Source organism: Centropristis striata, chromosome 22 (assembly GCF_030273125.1).
Source record: "Centropristis striata isolate RG_2023a ecotype Rhode Island chromosome 22, C.striata_1.0, whole genome shotgun sequence".
NCBI classification, from domain to species: domain Eukaryota; kingdom Metazoa; phylum Chordata; class Actinopteri; order Perciformes; family Serranidae; genus Centropristis; species Centropristis striata.
Genome location: NC_081538.1, coordinates 4909566 through 4933161, shown reverse-complemented (window position 1 = coordinate 4933161; position 23596 = coordinate 4909566). Strand labels below are relative to the sequence as shown.

Here is a 23596-nt window from a genome sequence, read left to right as displayed (position 1 = left end):
TCAACTAATGGCCAGAAAACTATGATGAAACACTGTAACCTGCATGAGACAGAAAGTGATATTACATTCCTCAAAGGTTGTGGAGGATACTTTATGGGTGTTTTTGAGCGTTCAAAGCCAATTTTTAAATTGTTCTGTCTCAAAGTAAAAAAATAAATTGTACCAAATGATCAATAAATGCATTTATATTTCAGATTGTTGCAGCCTTTCTTTGTCACTAAAACACATATATTAGCTCAGTGGTTTTATCGTAAGGTAGGTGGTTTTATAAATCAGGAAAAAATGGCCATGTTCTTCAGGAAAGAATCTCACTTTAATTCAGGTTTATTTAATTAATGCAAATTCACAAAACAAATGGAGATAGATGGAATAGAGATACTCATACTGTAGTTCAGTTTCTGTGCCACTTATGTTTAGCCCAAACATATAGGGGTATGTTTTTAAATGTAGTGTTTGTAATGTTTTTTCAGACTTCTGATTGGCCAGCATCATCTTCTTTCTGTTGTGAGATTGGGTATATCACCGCCTGTTCATTTTGTATGCTCTGGACTACACTTCAGTTGTGTTTTTTCCATTTTCATAAGGACAGAATTTTATAAAACAGTGATTCTTTGGATGAGTTTCAATCTTCTTTCAGTTTATAGAAACTCATACAAAGTGGAAGCAAAACATCAGAAACTTAAAAGAAGAGAAGATGACAGAGTTAAAAGACTTTAGAAGAATGACGTAACACAGAAAAAGACAATAAGAGCTTTTAAGTGCAAAGCAGAGGGTGAGAATACAAAGTGTGAGTGACAGAAAGAGTGAGACAGAGGAAGCGAGAAAAAAAGATGGAAACAGTAGGAAGTGGAAAGGAGGAGGAGGATATTTGCGAGATCAAAGGGGCGTAGTGAAAGAGAGAAGACAGTGAGGAAAAGAAAGGATGAAGGAGGAGAGCAAGAGAGGAGAACAGAGAGGTCTATGAGCGACACGGAGACCATATGGTGCCTCCGGGCCTTCACGATCCCAGCAGACTGTCTCATCTGACACAACACACACACATTTGCACACATAAGCAGGCAGACTTCATTCCTATTCACACATAAACACACACTCCAGCTTATCTGGTTGCGATGTGTGTGTAAGTGTGTGTGTGTGTGTGTGTGTGTGTGTGTGTGTGTGTGTGTTTATGCACCTTGTTGCAGTTCCAAACAAAGCCAGCAGATTAACTGACCACATAATCTAAAGAGTGACAGAGAAAGTGACAGAGAGAGAGGGTAATGTGGGCGAGGATTTGGCTTTGAACCGAGTTAAAACATTTCTGATTTTGGAGTGGAGCCATAACACAATGACTAAGGTTGGAGCATTATGCTTAGAGTACAGCTGTAAAGCGGTGCAGTGACTAACGGAGTGCCATAAGGTTTGGAACAGAGCCACGTAGAGCTACGCAGACAGAACTAAACTTTTGCCCGCCTGCAGCAGCAGAAAAAAATAATCACGCTGTTGAATATTTTAGATACATTCCACTTTTAAGAAGTTAGTTTGACATGAACTCTTTAAAGATATCGGTCAGCTGTGGGAAGGTACCAACAAAACAAATTCATCACTGGGGGGTTAGTAGCTGGTGGCACTTTGCAACCCTGCAGGGATGTTGGGTTTGGCATAAAGCCACAGCAATGTGACAAAGTGTGTGTGTGTGTGTGTGTGTGTGTGTGTGTGTAGCATTAGGTTTGGAGTGGAGCCTGATCCCTTCGTGTTACATGAGACTCGGAGTTAAATAGAAACTGGAATGACAGCTTGTTGGCAAACTATCCAAAGCATCTGGCGATTTCAAGTATGTAATCAATAGCCATTTTAATGTAATTGAAAGTTATTTGGAGAAGTAGGGATCACAACAGGTACTCACACTGGAGTCAACCTTTAAACAACAAAGGCTCTCCATTGAGGGAGCCAGCACAAACCACAAACAGTTATTTTTTTTGTTCTCTCTCCTACAGCAGTGTTTAGCCTGGGTTTTCAGCAGACCTCAGCTTTGGGGGGACTTCAGCTACTGTGATCCAACACATTTTTTAGCAAAGATAAATCCATTTTTTCATACAAAAAACGAACTAAACAAACTAACGACAACAAAAAAACTGTTTATTTGACACAACATTGATAATAGAAACATATTGGCCATTTAACTGCATTATTATCTAAACTGATATTCTTGTGAGCCACAATTTTAATGGTTTAGTATTGTGTGCAGCATAAAAAAGATATGTTTATACATGGCACTATTGGCCGGCCTACTTGTTATTGTGTTTTCAGTTTAATATGCAATACAGTTTTATAATAAAAATATGTAGAAGGGGATGCCTGCTCCATTTCTATATCTTCCAAGAGGTCCTGAAAAACATTAAAGACCCCTGGTCTGTAGCATTATCCTTCTAATAACACAGAAATATACCTTCTATCAGGGCACTGTTGTTTTGAACCCTGACCTCGTTTGTGGTGGTGGTTTGTAATATCTGTGATCTAGGATTAACGTTTATTGTTGTGGTGGTGATTGTATGTCAGCTTGGATACTATCTGCATTTAGGAATTAGAAGCTTGTTACAACTGACCTTGAACTCGCTCCAGCTGCATGCATGTGTCTGCAATCATGTTTATCTTCACTTCTCTTTTGACCACAGTTTAGTTTGGTGCAGGTACAACAAGAATGTGCCAGATGAAACACATAAATACGTGGCACTGGCCCACTTTCAAAGGACATTGGCAGGGATACATCTGGATAATCCTCTGCACCACAAACAGCACCACTCCAGTTCACCACTTGCAGAGCGATACTGATATAGCATTACACTCCAAACAAGTCCAGTAAGGATCCAGCGTGAGGCTGATAAGCTAGCAGTGCCCATTGCTCTGAGAGAGAAAAAAAAACAGTACTTTACTCACCAAGTAATCAGAGAAAATTGCTGGTAATGGTCCTGGATAATATAGCCATTTGAGATGTGCTCGATTTGTCTTTGTGAACACTGCACACGCCTCTGAAAAGGGCATCCAATTAGCAAGATAAGAGATCTCAAGCACTGTACAACCAAGTCTAATATTAGGATTTGAGCTACTACTTCATCTATCTATCTATCTATCTATCTATCTATCTATCTATCTATCTATCTATCCATCTATCTATCTATCTATCTATCTATCTATCCATCTATCCATCTATCCATCTATCCATCTATCTATCTATCCATCGATCTATCTATATATCCATCTATCTATCTATCTATCTATCTATCTATCTATCTATCTATCTATCTATCTATCTATCTATCTATCTATCTATCTATCTATCTATCTATCTATCTATCTATCCATCTATCTATCTATCCATCTATCCATCTATCTATCTATCTACAAAATAACCAACTATAAACTCAGGAAACATTAAAATCACAACATGACAACTGTCTCTCACAATACTGTGTGTATGTGTGTGTGTGTGTGTGTGCGTGTGCGTGCTTTGGATCAATACCAATCTGTCCATCCCTTCTCAGGAATGAGTGGGCATACATTACGACTTGTCACACATCCAAGGCAGACTCTATTCTATTCTAGTCGCACTGATGCGGATGTGACAACCAAAGCCGAGCATCCTTCATCTTCTCTCCCAATTCTGAGTATATTCAGCCTTGGACTGCGGCCCAGTTGAGTGGTCAGTACAAAAGCAATGCCACATCCATCAAAGACATGGCATTGCAGTGAAATATGTTGCTGAAACTGGCCTCAAATTATGCTTTACTGATAATTTATCTCCCTTCACTTTTTTCCCATTTGTCCCTTTCTCCTTCTTTTTCGTCCTTTACCTATCACTGCAGCTAATTAATAGCCACCATCCAAAAAACAATGTCACTGCATGTCATACTCTCCCATGGGCAATGCTTTTGTGAGTGTGTGTCACAACAAATTGAAACAGATAGCGTGAATTAGAGAGGCAGATCAGCCTACATTTCCCCTCCAAAGTCAAAATAATGATTCTGTCTTACCGATGTGGAATTCATCACGGGAGAATTGGACAGGGGAGACAGAAAGAGGGAGTAGGTGGGATAGAAATGGAGGATGGGAGTAAACAGAGAGGGGAGACAGACAGAAATAGAGAGACATTTGAAGTAATCCCATAGGGGCTAAGAAATAAAGTATAAAAAACAAGATTTTGGAGAAGGACTCCTACAATTTCTCCTCTCCTCATCACACTGTCAGCAGGAGTACAGCCTAAACCCCTACACCCTGTTCCTGCTTATCCTCAACTGCTGTCAGTGTGTGTGTGTGTGTGTGTGTGAGACCATGACTTCCTGTGTGTGTGAGTAAGCGATTAAGTGCCTGCGAGGTTGTGTGAGAAAGGTTGCGTGCATGAGAGAAAAGAGATAATGTGGGTTAAATGATGGAATTTCATGTGAAACAGAAACTTCTCTCCCCTTGCCTCCTTTTTTCCTTTTACTGTCCTCTATAGCACTTGGTTGCCACGGTAACACAGCATTACCTTGTCAATGTTGAAATAATGCGGTAGTGCTGCTGGGACCTTGATATTATATGTGTGTGAGTGTTGTGTATTCTTTTATAGCTCTTATACCGAGCCTTGAAAAGCCTTACATGTAGTGAGAGTGTAGACTGTGTACAGATAGTCAAACACACACAAACATTGGGGGTGAGCACATGCTGTGAACTCGCTGGCTATTTTCCATCTGCCAACTAAATGAGGTCTCGGGTTACGGTGGCGATCAGACATGTAACAGCCTCTGACAAATGACTCAGACGGTGTTGCTGCAGAAGGACAGGCTATACTGAGTGTGTTGAGATGTTATAGACGAGAGATTACACACCAGATACGACAAATTATCATTTCTAAGATGCTTCGTCCTCCTTACAGTGGTCTCTGTTACTCAAACAGGTGAAGGCATTATCACATATCCATAGTTTCTCTTGTCATCGCTTACTCAAATATCTTCAAGGTTTCAAGGCGTGCAATATATAAGTATAAATATATATTATAAGCTGTCAACATTATTGCTCTGACAAAAGGTACCAGATGATCTTGGGGAACACTAACTGGAGAACAGTTTATATATGTTTGCCTTTTTAGCTGAAACCATCAGATCCATAGCTTGTTTTGTTGCTTGTTCAGACCCAAAATATTCCCCACCCTTTGGCGGACAGTTTTTTCATCCTGGGAAGCTGAACTTTGGCATGGAGGTCACTGCTTTTATTATTTGATAATCATATTTTGTCTTGGTTTTAATTCCGTGTTTCTTAGGCATGTCATTTATTATTACACTCTTGTACTTTGGTCCTGAGAACGCACTTTCGTTCCTCTCTATGTAGTCTTTATATACGCTTGGTATGACGATTAAAAAAGTATGTGGATGCATGCACGTACCTGATGGCAGCTACATGTATTTCAGATTTGCTCTTGATTTTAATCACTCTTTATTGTATTCACAACATTTTGAATTACACTGCCCCTAAAATATTCAAAATTCTACAATAAAAGCTGACCGGGCATTTTCACAGATGCCTTATTTAGTTCAGATCAGTCAAAGTAAGAGTTTCCCCCTCGGTGTGGATGGTTTTGGCAGGTGTGAACACAACATTTACACTCAGGTGCAGAACAAAACAAAACGACTGGATCAGTTACCAATGAAGTGTGCAGCAGTGTGTTTGCAATGGGATTGGGATCCAACCTTGATGAGACTCAGCAAAAACAGCTCCTGTAGCCAGGTGTGCTTTGCATTCTGGGATGTAGCAGCACACACACATTGTAGCAGCTAGATGGAGAATTGCTTAGCAATGTTTCTCTCATAGAAAACAGAAATTTCTTCCACTATTTATTTTCTTGCTCCCTTCCTAGACACATCTAACCAATAATTTAACCGTAACAAAACCGAGGGAAAAGTTTACAAACTCACTGAAATGGACTGGACTTGACTGTTCAATATTATTTCGTCAATGAATAGTTTTGTTTAAAAAAAGTCTGAAAACAGTGAAAACACTCAACACAATGTTCCTAAGCCCAAAGTCATGTCTTCGAATTGCTTGTTATCTATACGTTTGAGATGATAAAAGCAAAAATGATTTATATTATATTAATCAGTTACTCATTTGAGCACTAATGTTGACTGCATGTTTTTTATGCAAGACAACAATTCTCACTGAGGACATTTAGGGGTTGTTATCTATATATGAGTTAAGGTATATTAGGTATTGTAGCTTGTACCCCTAGTCACAGGAGTCAAATCAAAACCCTCTGAGTCCTGCACAGAGGGGGACCATGTGAACCATTTAAGAGTTGAGGCATACAGGCTAGTGAGCCTGTTGCACAGAGGACAGCTGGTCATCCTAGTAATAAGATAGCAGCGAGTCTGTCGCTTGCATGGAAAACAACTTGGCCTCTGGTAATGTGCAACTGGGCTTAGTAACGGAGGTGCCTCTGGTGGTGACATCATAGCTGGGTCCAGTGTCACCCAGGGGCCCCTGGGTATAAACTTACAGACAGCTGAGGCCCCAGAGTTGTCAAGCGGCATCGCCTAGGAGACGCTCTCAAACATCACCACATTTACAGTAGTCATATGACTCTTCATGTGCCTATGAAGGGGAAAAATAGTAAAAATAACATTAACAGTGATTAAAAAAAAAGTGAAGGTGTTTATGTAGTGCAGTGGCACTTTCAATTTCGTTGTATAGTGAACTATATAATGACAATAAAGACTATTTGATTTGATTTGATTTGATTTGATTTGATGTAGCTTTGTGTGTGTACATCAGAAGAATAATCAATATTGATCTGCTATACATTTTTTTAAAACTGTCTCTTCTAACTACTCGGTGGGGGTGTTGGGAGTCTACTGGGCAATACTGCTCTCAGAGTTGCCTCAGAAGTCTTGCTTCAATCAAACAGGAACATCGTGTTGCATTTTAATGCCGTGTCTCAGTCTGTTTCCCATCGCTGAAAGCCTTGCCAACCTACATTTGCCCAAATTGTCAGCACTTTTACGGTATGTGTTTGGGGATTCTTATAAAAGATTCAGTCTGAAGTCTGTTTGGACTGAATTAAACTGCACAGAACCACTTAAACTTATTTGGACTGAACCTCCCTATCTTCCTCTGACTGTGGCTGAATGTTTTCTTTCTGGTTTGGCTGCATGGAGCGCTACAGCAGAGAGGATTTGGAGCAGCTAAAATAAGCCAAAACAACAACTACCTCCTCCACGAGAGCAGCTAAAACCACTCATAAATGTTGGAAGATAGGCTTCAGCACAGAGGGAGGGAGGGAGGGAGGGGGTGAGGGGGAGTTATAACGTACAGTAAGAGAAGGAGAAGAGAGGAGAGGGGCTGTGGTGAGGAGAGAGGGAAGGAAAAGTGAAAGGAGAAAAAAAGAATACCTTGGCAAAATAAAGCCCATATTGCAGGCTGAGAGAGATGAAAGGTGCACAAAGATGACCGCAATTTGAAATTTGACATGATACGAGGGAGAAGCAGCAAATTATACATAGTTTTTCTCTCTCTTTCACTCACTCCTTCAGTTGTATAACAGTGCTTCTACCTCTGAGCTACACTGTCCTCACAAATCTCCTGCACTACTGTACCTTTTTTAAACCTGTTCTGGGGAATTTGCAGCCACTGTGCAGCGAAATTCTTCCAGAATCCTACAAGAGCTTCTGCAGCGAAAGATTGTCCTGTCTGAAGTATTTCCATCACAATGTAAGAATGCACCGGGCACTTCAGGATACTTCAAAATCTCTCCATTCATCCATTTATGAAGTGGCGTTAATTTTCCCAGAGATTAGGATTATACTGCTGGATGGAACTGAGAGGATAATGGCTACAGGAACAAGGGCTGATAGGTCACACACTGAACTCTCTTACAAGGACACAGTCCTTGTAACAGAATGCAAAATGGGGCAGTGTTCTGGTTGAGGGAGGTCGTGTTCTGTCTGGCAGGTAAAAGCTGTCTGAGGAGAAAAAAAAGCTTTTTCTACACAATTGGCAGTGTGTATTCACTAGACTATTCACTGTCGTTTTCTGAGGTTTCACCAAAGTGCTATGTAATAAAATGTCTACTGCCCATGGAAACTTTAAAGTTCCAGGTACATACATATAAAATTAAATTACCCTCTAAATATTAATTCTTCACACAGACGTTTTGTATTGGCACATTTGCTGTTAAAAAGAAATACTCATTATTACCCTGGGGAGTTAGGATGCATATATATTTTTTTTAGGCCTTCCAATTCTATGTATTTTAATCTAAATTGCAGTTGTAAAGAAATAGTTGCACGACTCACATTATTAAGGAGTCGTTAATCATTTTGGGAAATGTATTTGACTACTGCTACAACTACTATGACTCACAAACACACTAGTGTTTTGTATGACTTGTGTGCCGTGCTAGTTGCCCAAAGTCTCATTTGATTGGATTTACTTTTTTTAAAACCCCTGATTGCAGGATGAGTCATCAAACATTTGGTGAAGGGATTTTGATGTCCAAATACTCTGATAGGGAGTACATAGATTTGGCATATCAAGAGAAAAATGAACCATTAACACAGTGACAAAGGACTAAAATGTAACCTCACTTTAGGCTTAATTGTTAAAAATGTTTCATAATGCTCCTTTAATCCCTACAAAAAATAAAAAACAACAGCATGTGGCATTAGGGAGGTTATATGCCGTCATTTCCTGGAATCAGACATTTTCCTTGATTCATAACTGGCTTCTGGGTAGCTGCATAATTCCCCAAATATCACACTATTCCTTTAAAAATGTTTTGATGAGCTTGAAGAGGTTATAAATCATTCAGTAACCCTGGAAATTTCTCTCAAATCATTCAGTTTTACTCATCATTCATCATTAATTAAGTTCACTGTCTATCTAGTGGTGAAACTGTAATTTCCTACTTTCTGGAAGTCTATTTATGAGCAGTTTAAAAGGGAATAAAACATGATTTTAATGGGAGATATAAAGCATCCTCCCAACTCGCTTTCTCACTGCGACATTACAAGCTTCATATTTTATAAGTGGTGAGATACAGAGGCCCTGAGGAGAGTCAAGTTACTTTAGAAGAATGAGATGAATGTCTTTACGCATTATCATTCATATCTTCCGATATTCTGATCCTCATCATCACGTCTCACACCTCGTTTGTTTTGTAAAGTATATCACGATGTGGAGTGGCCACTAAAGGGCTATTTCAGAGAGTTTCATCACTCTCTGAGTCAATATGGTGAATATGGTGAAAGGCATATGAAGTCTTGAATGTGAGAGGAAGGAGAGAGAAAATGAGAAAGAAAGCAAAACAGATGGACTAACAGAGAGAGAGACGACACAACAACAGGGAGCGGGTGAGACATAGTGTGACAAAAGGCAATGGCATGCTGAGAAATAGATGCTAATAATATGCAGATGATGCAAGTGATGAAATCTGCTGGTGAAGCAAAGAGTCTTGTCAGGAAGTTAAAAGTGCTGCGTGTGTGTCTAGAGTTTAGACAAAGTCATTTTCTTAATATCACGCTTTGTTGGCGCTTAATAAACACGCACACACAGGCGCAAAAAGCATATGCCCACACACACTCACACATACACGGAGTGATAACGCATAAGTCGTGCTGATAAACCATGGGATGGAAACAAAGTCAGCCACTGTAACGAGACACTGAGGGAATACAGAGCAGCGCCGAGAGGCTCGGAGTGAAAGAGAATGAGAAAGATAAAGACACTCAAGTGGGCGGAGAGAGAATTACAGAGTGGAGAGAGGGACAGACGGATGCACAGACAGACAGAGAGAAACAAATGAATATGAAAAGGAATGAATGAAAAAGCCCGACTTGATAGAAACAAATAAAGACAGAAAGGGAGCGAAAAAAAATGACAGGCACAAAAACTTGAAAGGGATTGAAAGAGGGAACGAGAGAAAGAAGCAGAGATTATGAGTGGAAATGATGAAGTCTGTAGGAAAACAATGAGTCCAAAATGAAATAAAACAGAAGGGATTTCCCTCATGAGTGTCACTCAGACTTGTGTGAGATACACATAAATATACACACAAAGACAAAGCCAGACAAGCTCATAAACACAAACACACAAGCTGAGCCTTTTTTCTTTTGACAGAGATGGCTTTGTGAATAGAGTGCTGCCATGGATATACTAGCCGAGTAGGCTGGACACACACACAGATGAAGAATTAATATGCCTCGTCTGGACATGTTTTGATTCTGCTGTAATCTTTCAGGGCAAAACAAGGCTTAAGGGTTGTTTTTTTTTAGTTTTCAAAGTAGAAATCTTCTTTTGGATGTGTTCGCAAAAACAGTATTATCAATTTTTGATTAGAGAAACAGTCAGAATGAGACTCTTTTTTTTTGCACATTTTAGACAAGTGGTTCTGGTTTCTATCCTCCAACAGGCATCTAAAAGATACTGCAATAAACTGACTGATAGAGACAGCTCTGTTTACCAAGTGTCTAACAGAACAAATGACAAACTGATTCCTAATTATAATTTCCATTTAAAAAGCACTCCATCTTTCAATTAATTTCTCTTTCGGTGTCCACTTTCTCTCTTCCTAGACCCTCTGTACACATCCTCCTGATTGGTTTCCACACTGAAAAGATAATTCACTGAAAAAATAATCATGTTGGTTTTCTCTCTCTCTTCTCCTCAAGTCTTCCTCTGTGTCCTCTGCCTCCTGGCGACGCTGCTGCCGGCAGCCTCCTCCTGCCCTCCTCCCTGTCTCTGCGACTCAGACGCTCTGGTGGTGGACTGCGGGGGCCGGGGTCTCTCCTCCCTACCGCCCCTTCACCTCCTGCCTCCGGGAAGCCGCTCCCTCCTGCTAGCCAACAACAAGCTCGCCTCGCTGGGAGCCTCTGCCTTCGCTAACCTCTCCTCTCTGGAGGTCTGCATCCGTTTTTTGTTGTTGTCAGTGAAACTTTTCTTCGCTTAACAGTTGAACATTGTTGCATTGTTGTTTACCATGGCGTGTGCAATATTTTCTGCACTGACCTTGCACACTTAAAATCCCCCTGGACAATAAGTGATATGTAAGGTTAGTCTCGAAAACTGCAGGCAACCTCTGCTCTCTGTCTGAAAAGTTAAGAAAAGCTGACATTTTCAAAGTTTTGCAGGCACAGCCAAGTATTACATAAAATATAAGCTTAAATACGAACAGGAAATGATGCGTAGTTACTGAACCTGCAAAATAAAAGTCTGAGTAAATATACCCTCAGCAGATACAACCACTGGCTGCTGTTTATTTCCCATCTTAAATACTATTTCTGTTTGTTATTTAACACATCACATACAAGGGACCGGGGCAATTCACTTCCGATGCTTAATGTACAGTTAAACCATTAACATGGGAAAATCCGTTTTCAATTATTTCCATCAAGAAAATATGCAGAACTTAATGTCACTGCATGGACTTGTGAGGAATATATCCCAAAGGTCAGCTCTCTAATTAGCAGAACTGAAAGCCAATTTACTTGCAGGCTGCTGAGCATCTATCTGCTGTGAGCAGGGTTTGTTCTCCATTCTGACTGCTTGTTACATTGATTTTTACACTTATCCTGCCAATGCTTTTCATATAAGCTTGAGTACGAAAAATGTGCCATTTAAAAGTATATATATGTGTTTTAAAGTTTTGTTGCCGTTATTTTAATTTTTTTTAAGATTCCCCCAGGCTTTTTATTGTGAACACTTCACTTGTCATTTTTAGTTCATTTTAAATAGGAAAATCAGCTATGTGTTGTCTTAAATGTATGTAAAAATGCATTTTTTTCTGCGTTTTAGGAGCTTGACCTCTCTAACAACTACCTGGATAATTTACCAGCTGGATTATTCAGAGACATGTCCAACCTGACAAGACTGACTCTGCACAACAACTCACTAACAGTCATGGACAGAGAACTCTTTCAGGTACGCACCTTACTGTCCGCTACAAGAAAATGCCTTATTCAAGCAGATAATCATACAGAACATTGTACTGTTTGAGATATACAATCAGATGAGTTAATTAATCAAAACACTACCGCATGGGAATAAAGAAAGGGGCTTAAATCACTACTAATAAACTGTTTCAACTCCTGGGTGAGGCTCTACAGGCGTAGAGCCAACCTAAGCAGATATACCGACTGGGATCCCATCCAGGAGGTAAATTAGTAATAAACCGTTTGCTCAACACTTTTATCCACTTTTATCTGAAGCGAAGCAGTCTGCAGGATGAGCTTGTGTCATGACTTCTCTTGGGACCCTAAATTAAACAAGATTAGCCCGTTGTGTGATGCGGGCTGTGCCCCTTGGCAAGCGAAAGAAGCCAATAATATACAGTAATATCAGTTTAGGGGGAACAGTGAAATGTAAAATGCTGTACTGTATGAGTGAATATGGCTAAACAGAGAGCTTGTTTTGTTGCTACAGGGTTTGGGGGGTCTTCAGAGTCTGGATCTGTCCCTGAACGGCCTGTCCTCTGTTCCTCTGGGGCTACTGGATGAGCTGCAGAGCCTCAGGTAGAAAACAACACTCACGCTGTACACTGACAAGTTTAAATAAATGTTCTCTTAACAGAAACAGAGGGTATAAACAAAGTGGATGTAACCTCCAGGTCTGAAAAGTGAAGCCAATGCAGAAGTCCCTTAAACCTGCATTCTTTCTAATGACCAGCAGGGGGCGACTTCGCTGGTTGCAACAAGAATGCTACGCTATGAAAAAATGATCCTACTTCTCACTTGATTTATTACCTCAGTAAACATTTTCTTAATGCGTTAACGGTCTCAGTGGCTACATTCATGTCTTCTTCAGTACAGCATGGTGTTCATTATTAAATTATGCTCTCATTTACAGTAAAATAGACAATAAAGCAGAGCATGCTTTAGGGCGTGACTACAGTGAAATTGAGAAGTCTCTACTTTGGCCTTTCAATCAGGATAGAGCTGTAGCAATGCATATACATGGCAGTATGTACACTTAAATAGTTGTTTTGACCCTGACAGTGTGTTTTTATTTCATGAAAGTTAATTGTAACATTTAGGTCGGCTAATAGCGTCGTCTTTTGTTTCAAATATTAATTTATTTTTTTCCTTTTCCTAAGTTTTATTCAAAGTTTATGGCTCCAAAAAAACCCAAGATGGCAATAGCCAAAAAGCCAAACTTGAGTCCTCAAAACAGTAGTCCACCAACCAATGGATAACATACAGTCTTAGGCTATATTTTAAGATCACATTATTAACATTATGAATATAATTACCATCTTCCAGTTAAACGGTCAAAGGCTGGAGGTCAGTTCCCTGACAATATACAGCATATCACAATTTAATAAATGTATGCAACATGACATATAAAATTATCACATTGATGTTTGTTAACTTAAAACAAACCTTGTCATGCACGTAAACCTCATGCTTCTAGCCTACTGGTAGGTGCAATACAATGTAATAAATGATTCTGTAGTCATTTCATTTTACTTAATATATTTGATAAAATGTATTAAATATAAATGCGTCCTTGATTTTGAGGCAGTTGTTTAAGTAACTTTAATATAAAAATGTTTGAGATAGAATCTACTTATTTTGACCACATTAAATATAATCTTTATGTGTATGTAATTCTAAATCAAGAGAATTTTGAATGAATCCAACACAATAGATTTAGTCCGTTTTTAATTGACAGGCACTTCCTGTTAAGTTGTTATTAACTCAACTTGTAACGTAGTTAGAATTAATTAATAACATTGCGTGCAATCTCTTGCCTCAATTTTATTGAGTAGCTATTGTTTATCTTTTTTTACAGTGTATAATGGTAGTGATAACAACTGATAACAGCCTTTAATGGGCTTATTATTGCCCAGCAGCGGTAGTACACTACATGTAGTGGTTGCTTGGTTTTTACATCAGTGTCAAAAGGTTCATTTGTAAATGCATTTTATCCTAATTATTTCCTAGGTGGTTGTCTCTAGCGGGTAACAGGCTTCAAGGTTTGGAGAGGGCAGCATTTGAGCCACTTGCCAACCTACAACACCTGGAACTGGGACACAACCCCTGGGAATGTGACTGCAACCTCCGCGATTTTAAACACTGGATGGAGTGGCTGCTGTACAGAGGTACGATGTTTGATTTATGTTACAGGAGCTTTGAAAGGGTGCGTTTGATTTTAGCTGGGGGATTGAACAAGAGGGCATGATGTAGAAGGCAGAAACTAGAGAGTGCTAGATCACCTTAGAGATAGCTAGGTGTGTGTTTCTATTTGTGTGCCTGTGCTTCTAGCAACACCATATAACTGTGACTGTGTGTGAATGCACATTGCCACGCTCATTGTGTGTACTGTGTGTGTTATCCACGTGTCTCTGCAGGCTGTTAATACATCAGATAACCACAGCTGCTCTCCGCTCTCTCTTCATGTGTAAAAATCTACATTCACCTCAGTGCCTCAGGCCTCAGCTGCCCCGCTAATGAAGCATCTCTTCTGCTCCATTCTCCTCTTTGCTTCAGTCTTCTTCTCTTCTGCTTTGCTGGGCTCTGCTCCCTAGCTCGGCTCCGTACAAGTCAGACGGAGACTGACACACGGCAGACATGATAATTTAATAATCTTCAGAGCAGCAGAGAAAATTACAAGGAGCCACTTCGTAGTTGAACATGACAGCATGACTGTTTAAAGTGTAGAGATGATGCACGATATGTGTATAGAAAGTAAGACAAAGCACCGAACAAGTGTGAAATGCTCGGTGACAGCCTGTGTTGACTTCTATCTTCGGCAAACCACTTCAAGCACACGCGGCTGGGATATTTGGAGATATTTGGAGAGCAGGCGCTGTTTGCGGAGGGGATTCTTTTGTCAAACGGCGAAGATAAAAGCATCTGGAGGCTAAATACCACTTCCCTCATTCTGTCTTTCTATTATCCTCCGCCTTTACTCATTGTTGTTGTTGCTTAACAGATCTGAGGGCGCAGATCAATGGCTTTCTAACACGCGACCTCGGGACGAGTACTATGTGCAGAGAGGAATGCAGCATGTGATGATAACAAAATAGATCCCCCGCCCTCCTGCTACATGTGGGAATTAGTGACTCAGATATTTCCCTGTTCCACACACAGCTCTACCGAAGCTAGGCATGTCATCTCATGAATTATAGAAGGGCTTAGTTGAGGCTATCTCCAACTTAGTGTAGAGGGCACAGCAAACTCTGTGTGTGTGTTAAGTGATGTATGACTCATCCTAGTGTTGGCACAACCACCCCACTCCCTATCTTTCCCATCTCTCGGTTAATTGGAAGCGCTTTACAGGCATAAGGCATTTTATAAATGACCTCTCCCTGTCCTCCTGTCTCTGCACTTCTCTCTCTCTCCTTCAGGGGGGAAGGTGGACGCGGTGGAGTGTACGCTACCAAAGGACCTGCGTGGGCGAGACATCCGTGGCGTTCCGGTGGAAATGTTCAACTACTGCCTCCAACTTGAGGATGAAAACGGCGGAGGAGGCGAGGGTTCCCGTTCCGGACAAGGAGGCGGTCCTCCCTGCAGCAGGAACGCTCTTAACCCCAGTGGGGCAACACCAATTTCTGACAACAGCAACACAGGTGATGACTCCTCTTCAAACACGGGAGGTGGAGGAGGAGCTGGAGGCGGAGAGGCCCCCTCGGATTGCGTCCGCGCCCGTTATCGACCAGTGAGCGTGCGCCGCGCCATTGGCACGGTGGTGATCGCCGGCGTGGTGTGTGGCATCGTTTGCATTATGATGGTCGCAGCCGCGGCTTACGGCTGCATCTACGCCTCGCTGATGGCCAAGTACCAGAGAGAGCTGAAGAAGAGACAGCCGCTGATGGGAGACGGAGAGGCAGACGGGGAGGATAGGGAGGAGAAACAGATCTCCTCTGTTGCCTAGAGGAGTGACAGGGCGGGGGAGGGTTGGCATGTCAAAGGGTGAAGGTTGGAAGGGGTGAAAATTTAAAAAAAAGGGCTCAAAGAGGAGAGAGATGGAAGAGCTTTATTGCACGCAGACAGTTATGGTATCTCTCCCTCTGACTCTCAAACTGACACCTTTTCGTCTTCCTTTCTTCGTCCTCTTTCTATTTTTAACCTTCTCCCTCTCTGTCCCTCTCTCCACACATACCTTATCTGTTCCCTGATTCTCTCTTCCATTTGGAGCCATTCTCACTGCAGTATTTGTTACCAATCATCCCTCCAGCTCGCCTACCAACCACCTACTGCTGCTCTTGGCTGCTGCTGAATTTACCATTATATTGGCTGAGAGAAACATGATTTGGTTCTCTCCCTAGTATGAAACATATCATTAAGCTGTTACAAGACGTGTACAGTCGGTAAGTATTTGTAAAACTGGATCGAATTTTCAGGGATTAACCGTATGTATGGTGTGGATCGGACCAATATTCATAATGATCAGAAGAAGTTGTAGTGTTAGGTATTGTCCTGCTCTAGTTTTGTTTTCATCTTTCTCCTCATCAACCTCTCCAATGCCAGTAGTTCCTCCAAATAACCTGGACCCCAACCCATATCCCTTCACCCTCTTCTGGCCTACTGCTCCTCTGACATTCCCTTTGACCTCCCAGTACTAAAGACACACCCAGTGATGGAAAGCATGGTGGAAATGAGGGAAACTTGATGAATAAACACAAAGAGATGTCATTTATATAATCAACGCCTCTCTAGTGCATTGTTGCAGAGAGAACTGGGAATACATATAGATTATAGGGTCTCCAGAGTCTCGTCTCTCTTGAGACTTGTTAGGGATGTTGCATATTGAACAGGAAACCACTTGGATTGACAAAACGATCATTCATGGATGGCTAGACCTTTCAAATACACGGGTCAGGACGGAGACAATGATTAGACATACTCCTCTATTTGGTAGAGATGTGTTTCTCTCTGGATCTTCTCTGGATCAATAACATCCTCCACGTGTCACAGACTGGAGCTGTGTATGAGATTCAATCAGTTCAAAGGGGAACAAACCATTTAAACTGGAATTTGAATTTGCTGTATTTGTCACATTTTGCTTGGAATAAGGCTTTGGCTTGCTTGATGCTTGTTAAATGATTATGATAACTATCTGGACTGATCAAAAGCCTCTTATGGTGGTGAAAAGCAGTCAAACTCATTTTCTGCTATTACTTGGACTACACTTTTAGCTGTGGTGGTTCAGAACAGTATCACAACGGTTTGAATGAAGATATTGAGAATTAAAGGACCACAGACTTTGCTTTAAAACAAATATTCTTTGTTCAGAGCTCATTTTCTGACTGATTTCACCCCTCAGAGGTGAATGTTTGCTACTATGGCATGGAAACACTATCTCAGAGAACCCTTTCTCCTGGCAAGGACTACAAAACTTCATCTAAGGACTACAAACTTCAGAATCCTGCACTTTATTTCCCTTAATCAGATCCCCTCTGGCCTCCCTCTCCCTCCTCCCATCCCTTTCTTTCTTTCTAAAATGGACGATTTGCCCAGAGGGATTAAAACGAACAAGGGATTAAACAAAAAGACGCTGCTATTTTTCCCCCTCCTCCCCATCCTTTTATCTCACCATCCATCTTTCCATCCAGTGCTATTTATGGAAAGTATTTCACACTTCCTTAAAGACTTCCACCTCCTTCTTTTCCTTTCATTCGTTCCTTCTCCCATATCGTTGTCATATTTTTCCTCAAAGCCAGCAATATGCAATGGAAGTTGTTTCACCATAACATTTTGTCGCCACCAAAGAGTCCTTCTGTTTTAAACTTAGTAATCATCACAATCTTTCTTAATGCATCCACAAAAAAAGGTTAGTTTGTTTGCTTTACATGGTGTTTTTTCCTTAATCATGCCATTAAATATTTATGTAAACTTTCGCATTTTTATCGCAGTATAGAACATTTGTGTCTTCAGTGAAATCTCAAAAATCTGGCTTTCATTGCATATTGCTCCCCTCTAGTAGAACTATTGTTCCCTATCAATTTTTAATTGGCTGGAAATAAACATATATTAATAGTGTGTTATCTTATACCCGGGTATGATGCAGATAAATATTATTATATTCGTCTCTAATATGGTGTGTTGGCCCAGAAATCCCCCAAATGTTTTTTGACGTAACTGTTCATGGTTTTCTGTATCAATTCATAATGTATGTCTTTTGTTGTGTTGATGACTTCTATGTTTTGTTTTAGGTTTTAATATCTCTGTAATGTTTGTTTATTTGTCGTGTTCATTTATTTGTGTTTAGTAGTTGATAAAGTTTCTGCAAGAGGTATAGAAAGAGTTTGGCCATTGAGAGTGAAAAGGGCCCTGTACCGCTTCCTCATCTCTGAAATGTATTTAAATAAACATTATTTAGTATACACGTCAAGTACAGCAGGGTTCAATGTTATGTTATTATGGATCAGAAAGTTGCCCCTTTACAAACTGTTGTAATTTGATAACCACTTTAAGTAAGACTTAAAGACACATGGAGTCACATATGATCATATTTTACTGTTTTAGTGACTTTTTTCACGTAGTGCTATTCTCTCGTGAAAATACATTTTCATTATGCAGCTTAATTTGAATTTATGGATCAGGGAGAAACATATTTTGTGTATTCTAGTTGTCAAAATGTCAACAGACAAAGATTTTGCACCTACAAGTCGTTGGGTTGCAACATTTTTCAATCGTTTCTTGTTTTGTTGAAGTTATGGAAACCCTTCCAAATGGAAAAAGCATTAGCGAAAGAGAGACACTCTTCACCGCCAACCCAGATCTCCTTGCACTTACATTTTACTGCATTTATTAACATTACACTACTTCATCCGTCAACAGTGAGACCTAGAATAGCTGCATATAAAAAAAATATTTTTAGGACAGTGAAGTGGTCCAGTTTTTGTGTTAAAAGCTGGAGTTTGGCCTACAAATAATTGATCCTTCAGTCTGGTACTAATCAAGTCTGCATAATTAATATAAATATTTAAATACAGTTGCATCCCAATAAATTACAATGTCATATAAAACATTTTTTATGTCAGTAATTCAATTCAAAAAGTAGAAATAACACATTATATAGATCCATTACACACAGAATGGAACATTTCATGTCTTAATTTATTTATTTTTTTATACTTAAATCATTATGGCTTACTTTTAATGACCTAAAATTTAGTGTCTCAAAAAAAAAAATGTATTACAAAAGACCAATTTTAAAAAGTATGTTTGATATAGAAATGTTGGCCTCTGAAAAGTATGCCCATTTATATGCACTCAATACGTTTTACTGCATTTATTAACATTACACTATTTGCCGTCCAAATGATTGATACTTCAGTCTAATACAAATCAAGTTTGCATTACGAATTAAGTCTGGAGGCACAAAAATAATGAATATATATATAAATTCTAAATTAAAAAGATTTGGATTAAATGTTTATTTATCTCCATCTTCAGGAAAATAGTAAAATTATATTTTTAAGGGATTTCATTTTTTGTTGGCAAGTGTAAATATAGCCATGGATTTCACAGGGACTCTGGGGCAGTAACTGGAAAAAAAGCAATGGCCAAACTCTGTCTGTGACTGCAGAAACACTGTCCTCTCACCCCCTGGTCTGCAGGTCTCGTGTTGTTGGTAGCTAAGTATCTTAGCTAGCTGAAACCTGTTCCTATAGCCTGTGTGTGTAAAAATAATAAATTATAGTTTGTTACGTAAAACTGCAGCAGCCATGATGACTGAGGGCCTCAAAAGCTACATTGCCTGGAAATCTATGGTGTGTTGTGTTATTATGACGATTGTGATTATGACGATGATGATATGATGGTGATGACGAAGCATTTTCTGGTCAATATGCATTGATTTAAATAAAAACATATCACACTTATGTCAAATGTACATCCAGACCACTGACGAGCTCTTTCAAAAATGATCAATAGCTCAAAATAAAGATATTTAACGAGGTATTAAGTAAGGCTCTGTTGACCACAAATATGTTTACAGACCAGATCCTGGACATTAGTAGGTTAAAATTATTTGCTAGATTTATGTGTGAACTGTCAAATGTCAATATTGGGGCCTCCCTCATCAAATATGAGGGAAAGGAAATTATTTGTAGAGCAAAAATTACATTTTTGGGTGACAGAGAGAGCCAGAAAATATAATGTTAGGAGTTTGAGGCTGAAGCTGAGGTAGATTAAACACACAGGGTCAAGCGAGAGCATAAATCAGTCATGAGAGCTCCTCTGTATACTGTATCTTATCTCATTTTCTCTGTCCTTTGTCCTCTATCTCCCCTCACCTTTCTCTATATCTCATCGTCTCTCTCTTTCCCTTCTCCTCTCACTTATCTTGTCTCCATTTATCTTTCTGTCGCCTCTTCTCCCATCATTTTTTCTAGTCTTTTCACCTATTTTTTCTCTCATCTCTGCCCTCTTTATCCTTTGCTCTGTCTGGTCTATTGTGTCTTTTTTCCCCACTTCTTTCCCTTTCTCCCTATTTCATACTTCCCCGCTTCTTCTCCTCCTCCATGTCAAATATCTCTCTCCATCCATTATTCTTTCCCTGCTCTCTCTCTCTGCGTCTTTTATATTTACCTACTTATCTCTCTTTCTTCCCCTCTTTCTTCCAGTCTGCTGCTCTGTCAATAGGAGCGTATTAGGTTTATTTACATACAGCCTGTCACTTCTGCCACAGAGATATACTAATCCATTGCTGAGCCCTAGAGGAGTATAAACACAGTGTTTTTTGTAGTCACTGTTGACTGATTTTGGATCAGCCTCCGAAATACCAAATCCTTGGCCTTCATCACAGGAGCAGAAATTAAATCTGCCACCGAACCAGCTTGAAAGCTAAACACAAAATGCAATAAGAGGCTTGGGGGGGGGGGGGGGGGGGGGGGGGGGACCTCTGTTCAGACAAACACTGACACTTAGTGGCTGGAAATGGAATCACAACTTTTTTAGCTGCAATAATGCCATGCAAATATTGTTTTTATTTGCATTGAACAGAAACATCAGCTCTGCAGCAGCTTGTCTTTACTGTGTTCCTCATCAAATAAATGTCTGAAAATGTAATCTACCAAAATGCTACAGTCCTATATGTGCAAACCTGAAACATGGCATGGTAGATAGTCAGAATAGGAAGCAGCTGTACTGTTTTACAGTGGTACACTGTAACAGATTGCTGTAAGAAAACAGCCAAATTGTGACAGTAACATACTGTTTTCTAATAAAAAGGTATTATATTATATTATTATAATATTTGTAGGTAGCTTGCCGTTTCCTATAACATATATATATATATATATATATATATATATATATATATATATATATATATATTCTAAGTCTCTTGTTGTCCACATTTTTAATGGCTGTATTTTACTTAATTAACTCATTCAGTTTATGGTATATTAAGATTACTGAGGTTATTGTGAAGACAGCGCTTAATTCATAGTAATTGGCTTTCAGACAGTAATATGCTCTATATAAATCTATATAAATCTATGTAAAAATCAATGAAATGCTGGATTGTTCCGTAATTCAGTATGTGGTTTTATCACAGTAACATACTGTAAAGTAGATAACAGTAGATGAACTGTAAAATTAACAGTAGAATGCTGGCAACCCTGCTGCCAGTATTTTACTGTTAATTTACAAGACAATTGTTTACAGTGTACATATTTGCAAAGCTGCTGAGAAAATAGGAGTGAGAGAGAGAGTGGTGAACTCAAGCTGTCTAAATGGCCGGGGTGAAGAAATAAGAAGGGCACCAGCTGCATGTAGTGGGGCACCAGCAAGTAGACGGGCTGGATAAATACAACACAATGAGCCCCATCTGTGTAACATAGTGTTTTTTCCTGCATGCCTCTACGACATGTTATGTTAGACAGTCAGTCAACAGCATTATCAGATCTTGGTACAAGCATGCTACATGCTTATTGGCTCTCTGATGCTGATACTGATGAGATTAACTCCTTAGGTATTGAAATACTCGATACTACACTGTAAAAAAAAATCTGTTTAATTTACGGCAAAATACTGGCAGCTTTGGTTGCCAGAACTTCACTGTAAAAAAATACAGTGAGCGTATATAAATGTAAATATCAGCAAAAACTGTAATTTATACTGAATAATCCCATTACTTTTAGGATAATTGTGTCATCATGGTATTTCTCCATTAATTTCACATCAAAATGTTATATTTTTACACTAAAACTGTGTGTTTTCTGCAGTTTATGGCAGTTGAATTTAAAGTTTTATGATATTCTTTGATTTACAGTAATTAAAAGTATTCACTACGGTGATGTACAATGTTAAATTTGACAACCTATTTCTGATGCAATTTGACAGTGTTTTACTGTAATTTCTACAAAGGTTTTTTACAGTGTATGGAGGCAATTTGGTCGATGCCTAAAAGCTGTTGAAGTTAAGTACTCAGTCCTTGCCCAAATCTTCTAGCATGTAGGGCAGTCTATATAGCACTGCATCATATTATCTCCATTTTAGAGCCGCCCTAGAGTGCACTGCTTCATGATTTCTTCACTGGAAGGACACCCAAGAGAGCACTTCATCACATTCTCTCCATTGGAACAGCCTAGAGCAAAGGTGTCAAACCTTTCCCTGAAAGCCTGTGTGGCCTAGAGCCGCCGTGGCTGCAGATTTTCATTCCAACAAAGCAAGAGCACACCTGACTCGACTCAATTAAACACCTGAACTGTCTTCACTCAGTTGATTTGTTGTATCAGGTGTACACTTGCTTGGTTGGAACAAAAACCTGCAGCCATGACCCTTTCATGGATCAATTTGACACCTCTGCCCTAGAGGGCACCTTATCATGTTTTCTTCACTGCAAGGGAATGTTGGAGGGAGCGCTGCATCGCTTTTTTTTTTCACTTGAGGTGCACCTTAGAGGGCAATTTATCATGTTTAGTCTACTATAGGGGCATGAGCCCCCCTCCCAGAAGAGTCCACCACTGCAGAGCTTCCATAAAACGTGCAGGTTTTACAGTACATACTTAGAAATGTGTTCAAATGCTGGATAAAGGCATATGGGATAAACACTTGTACAGACGTACAGAAGAATGTGAGAACGGTAGAGCTTTGTGTTTTTATGTTTGTGTGCACCCCGTGACAAGGCAGCTTTTGAAAATCCCCTTGTATTCAGAAAATAAACGTGACCTTCGATACAAAAAAAGCTGCCCTCGCCTTCACGGCAAAAAAATAGACATAAAGAGGAAGAGAGCGAGCAAAGGAATAAGCGAAAGGATGACAAGACAGGGAGAAGAGTGTAACGAGGGGAAGAGAGAGGAAAGGGAGACAGGTCTGACAGATTCGGAAGAGAGAAGCTAAGAAAAGTGAGATGTATGTGAGGGTTTAACAGGGTGAGGAAGAGTGTCAGGGGTGAAACACAATGAGTAGTGTGTCTGTGAGTGTGTATCTTTGTGTGAGGCTGTGCTAAAGAAAGCCACAGGGAACAAGTCCATAAAACATTGATGCTGCCTTTCCCTCAATGTTTCTGTTTAAGTGAAGCAGCTGGTAGCAAAGTTGTTTCACTTGACATGCAGTGATGCAACAGGGAATAAAAACACTCTATGACCTTTGACCTCCAGTCAGTGATCATCTTAAGACAAGCTACCATCAGCATA

General features: G+C 39.8%; 2 protein-coding genes across 2 annotated transcripts in view; one reads left to right on the top strand and one right to left on the bottom strand.

The window, feature by feature from the left end:
• lrtm2a (leucine-rich repeats and transmembrane domains 2a) overlaps positions 1-18353 on the top strand; it is a 31156-nt gene extending 12803 nt beyond the window's left edge. Inside the window, exons 3-7 of the mRNA XM_059325720.1 lie at positions 10677-10906; positions 11800-11925; positions 12427-12515; positions 13947-14104; positions 15353-18353. Of these exons, the coding sequence (XP_059181703.1) occupies positions 10677-10906; positions 11800-11925; positions 12427-12515; positions 13947-14104; positions 15353-15879 (1130 nt within the window). The 3' untranslated portion in view covers positions 15880-18353. The remainder of the gene's footprint in view (positions 1-10676; positions 10907-11799; positions 11926-12426; positions 12516-13946; positions 14105-15352) is intronic.
• cacna2d4a (calcium channel, voltage-dependent, alpha 2/delta subunit 4a) overlaps positions 1-23596 on the bottom strand; it is a 118871-nt gene that overhangs the window by 57786 nt on the left and 37489 nt on the right. The gene's annotated exons all lie outside the window — the stretch shown is intronic.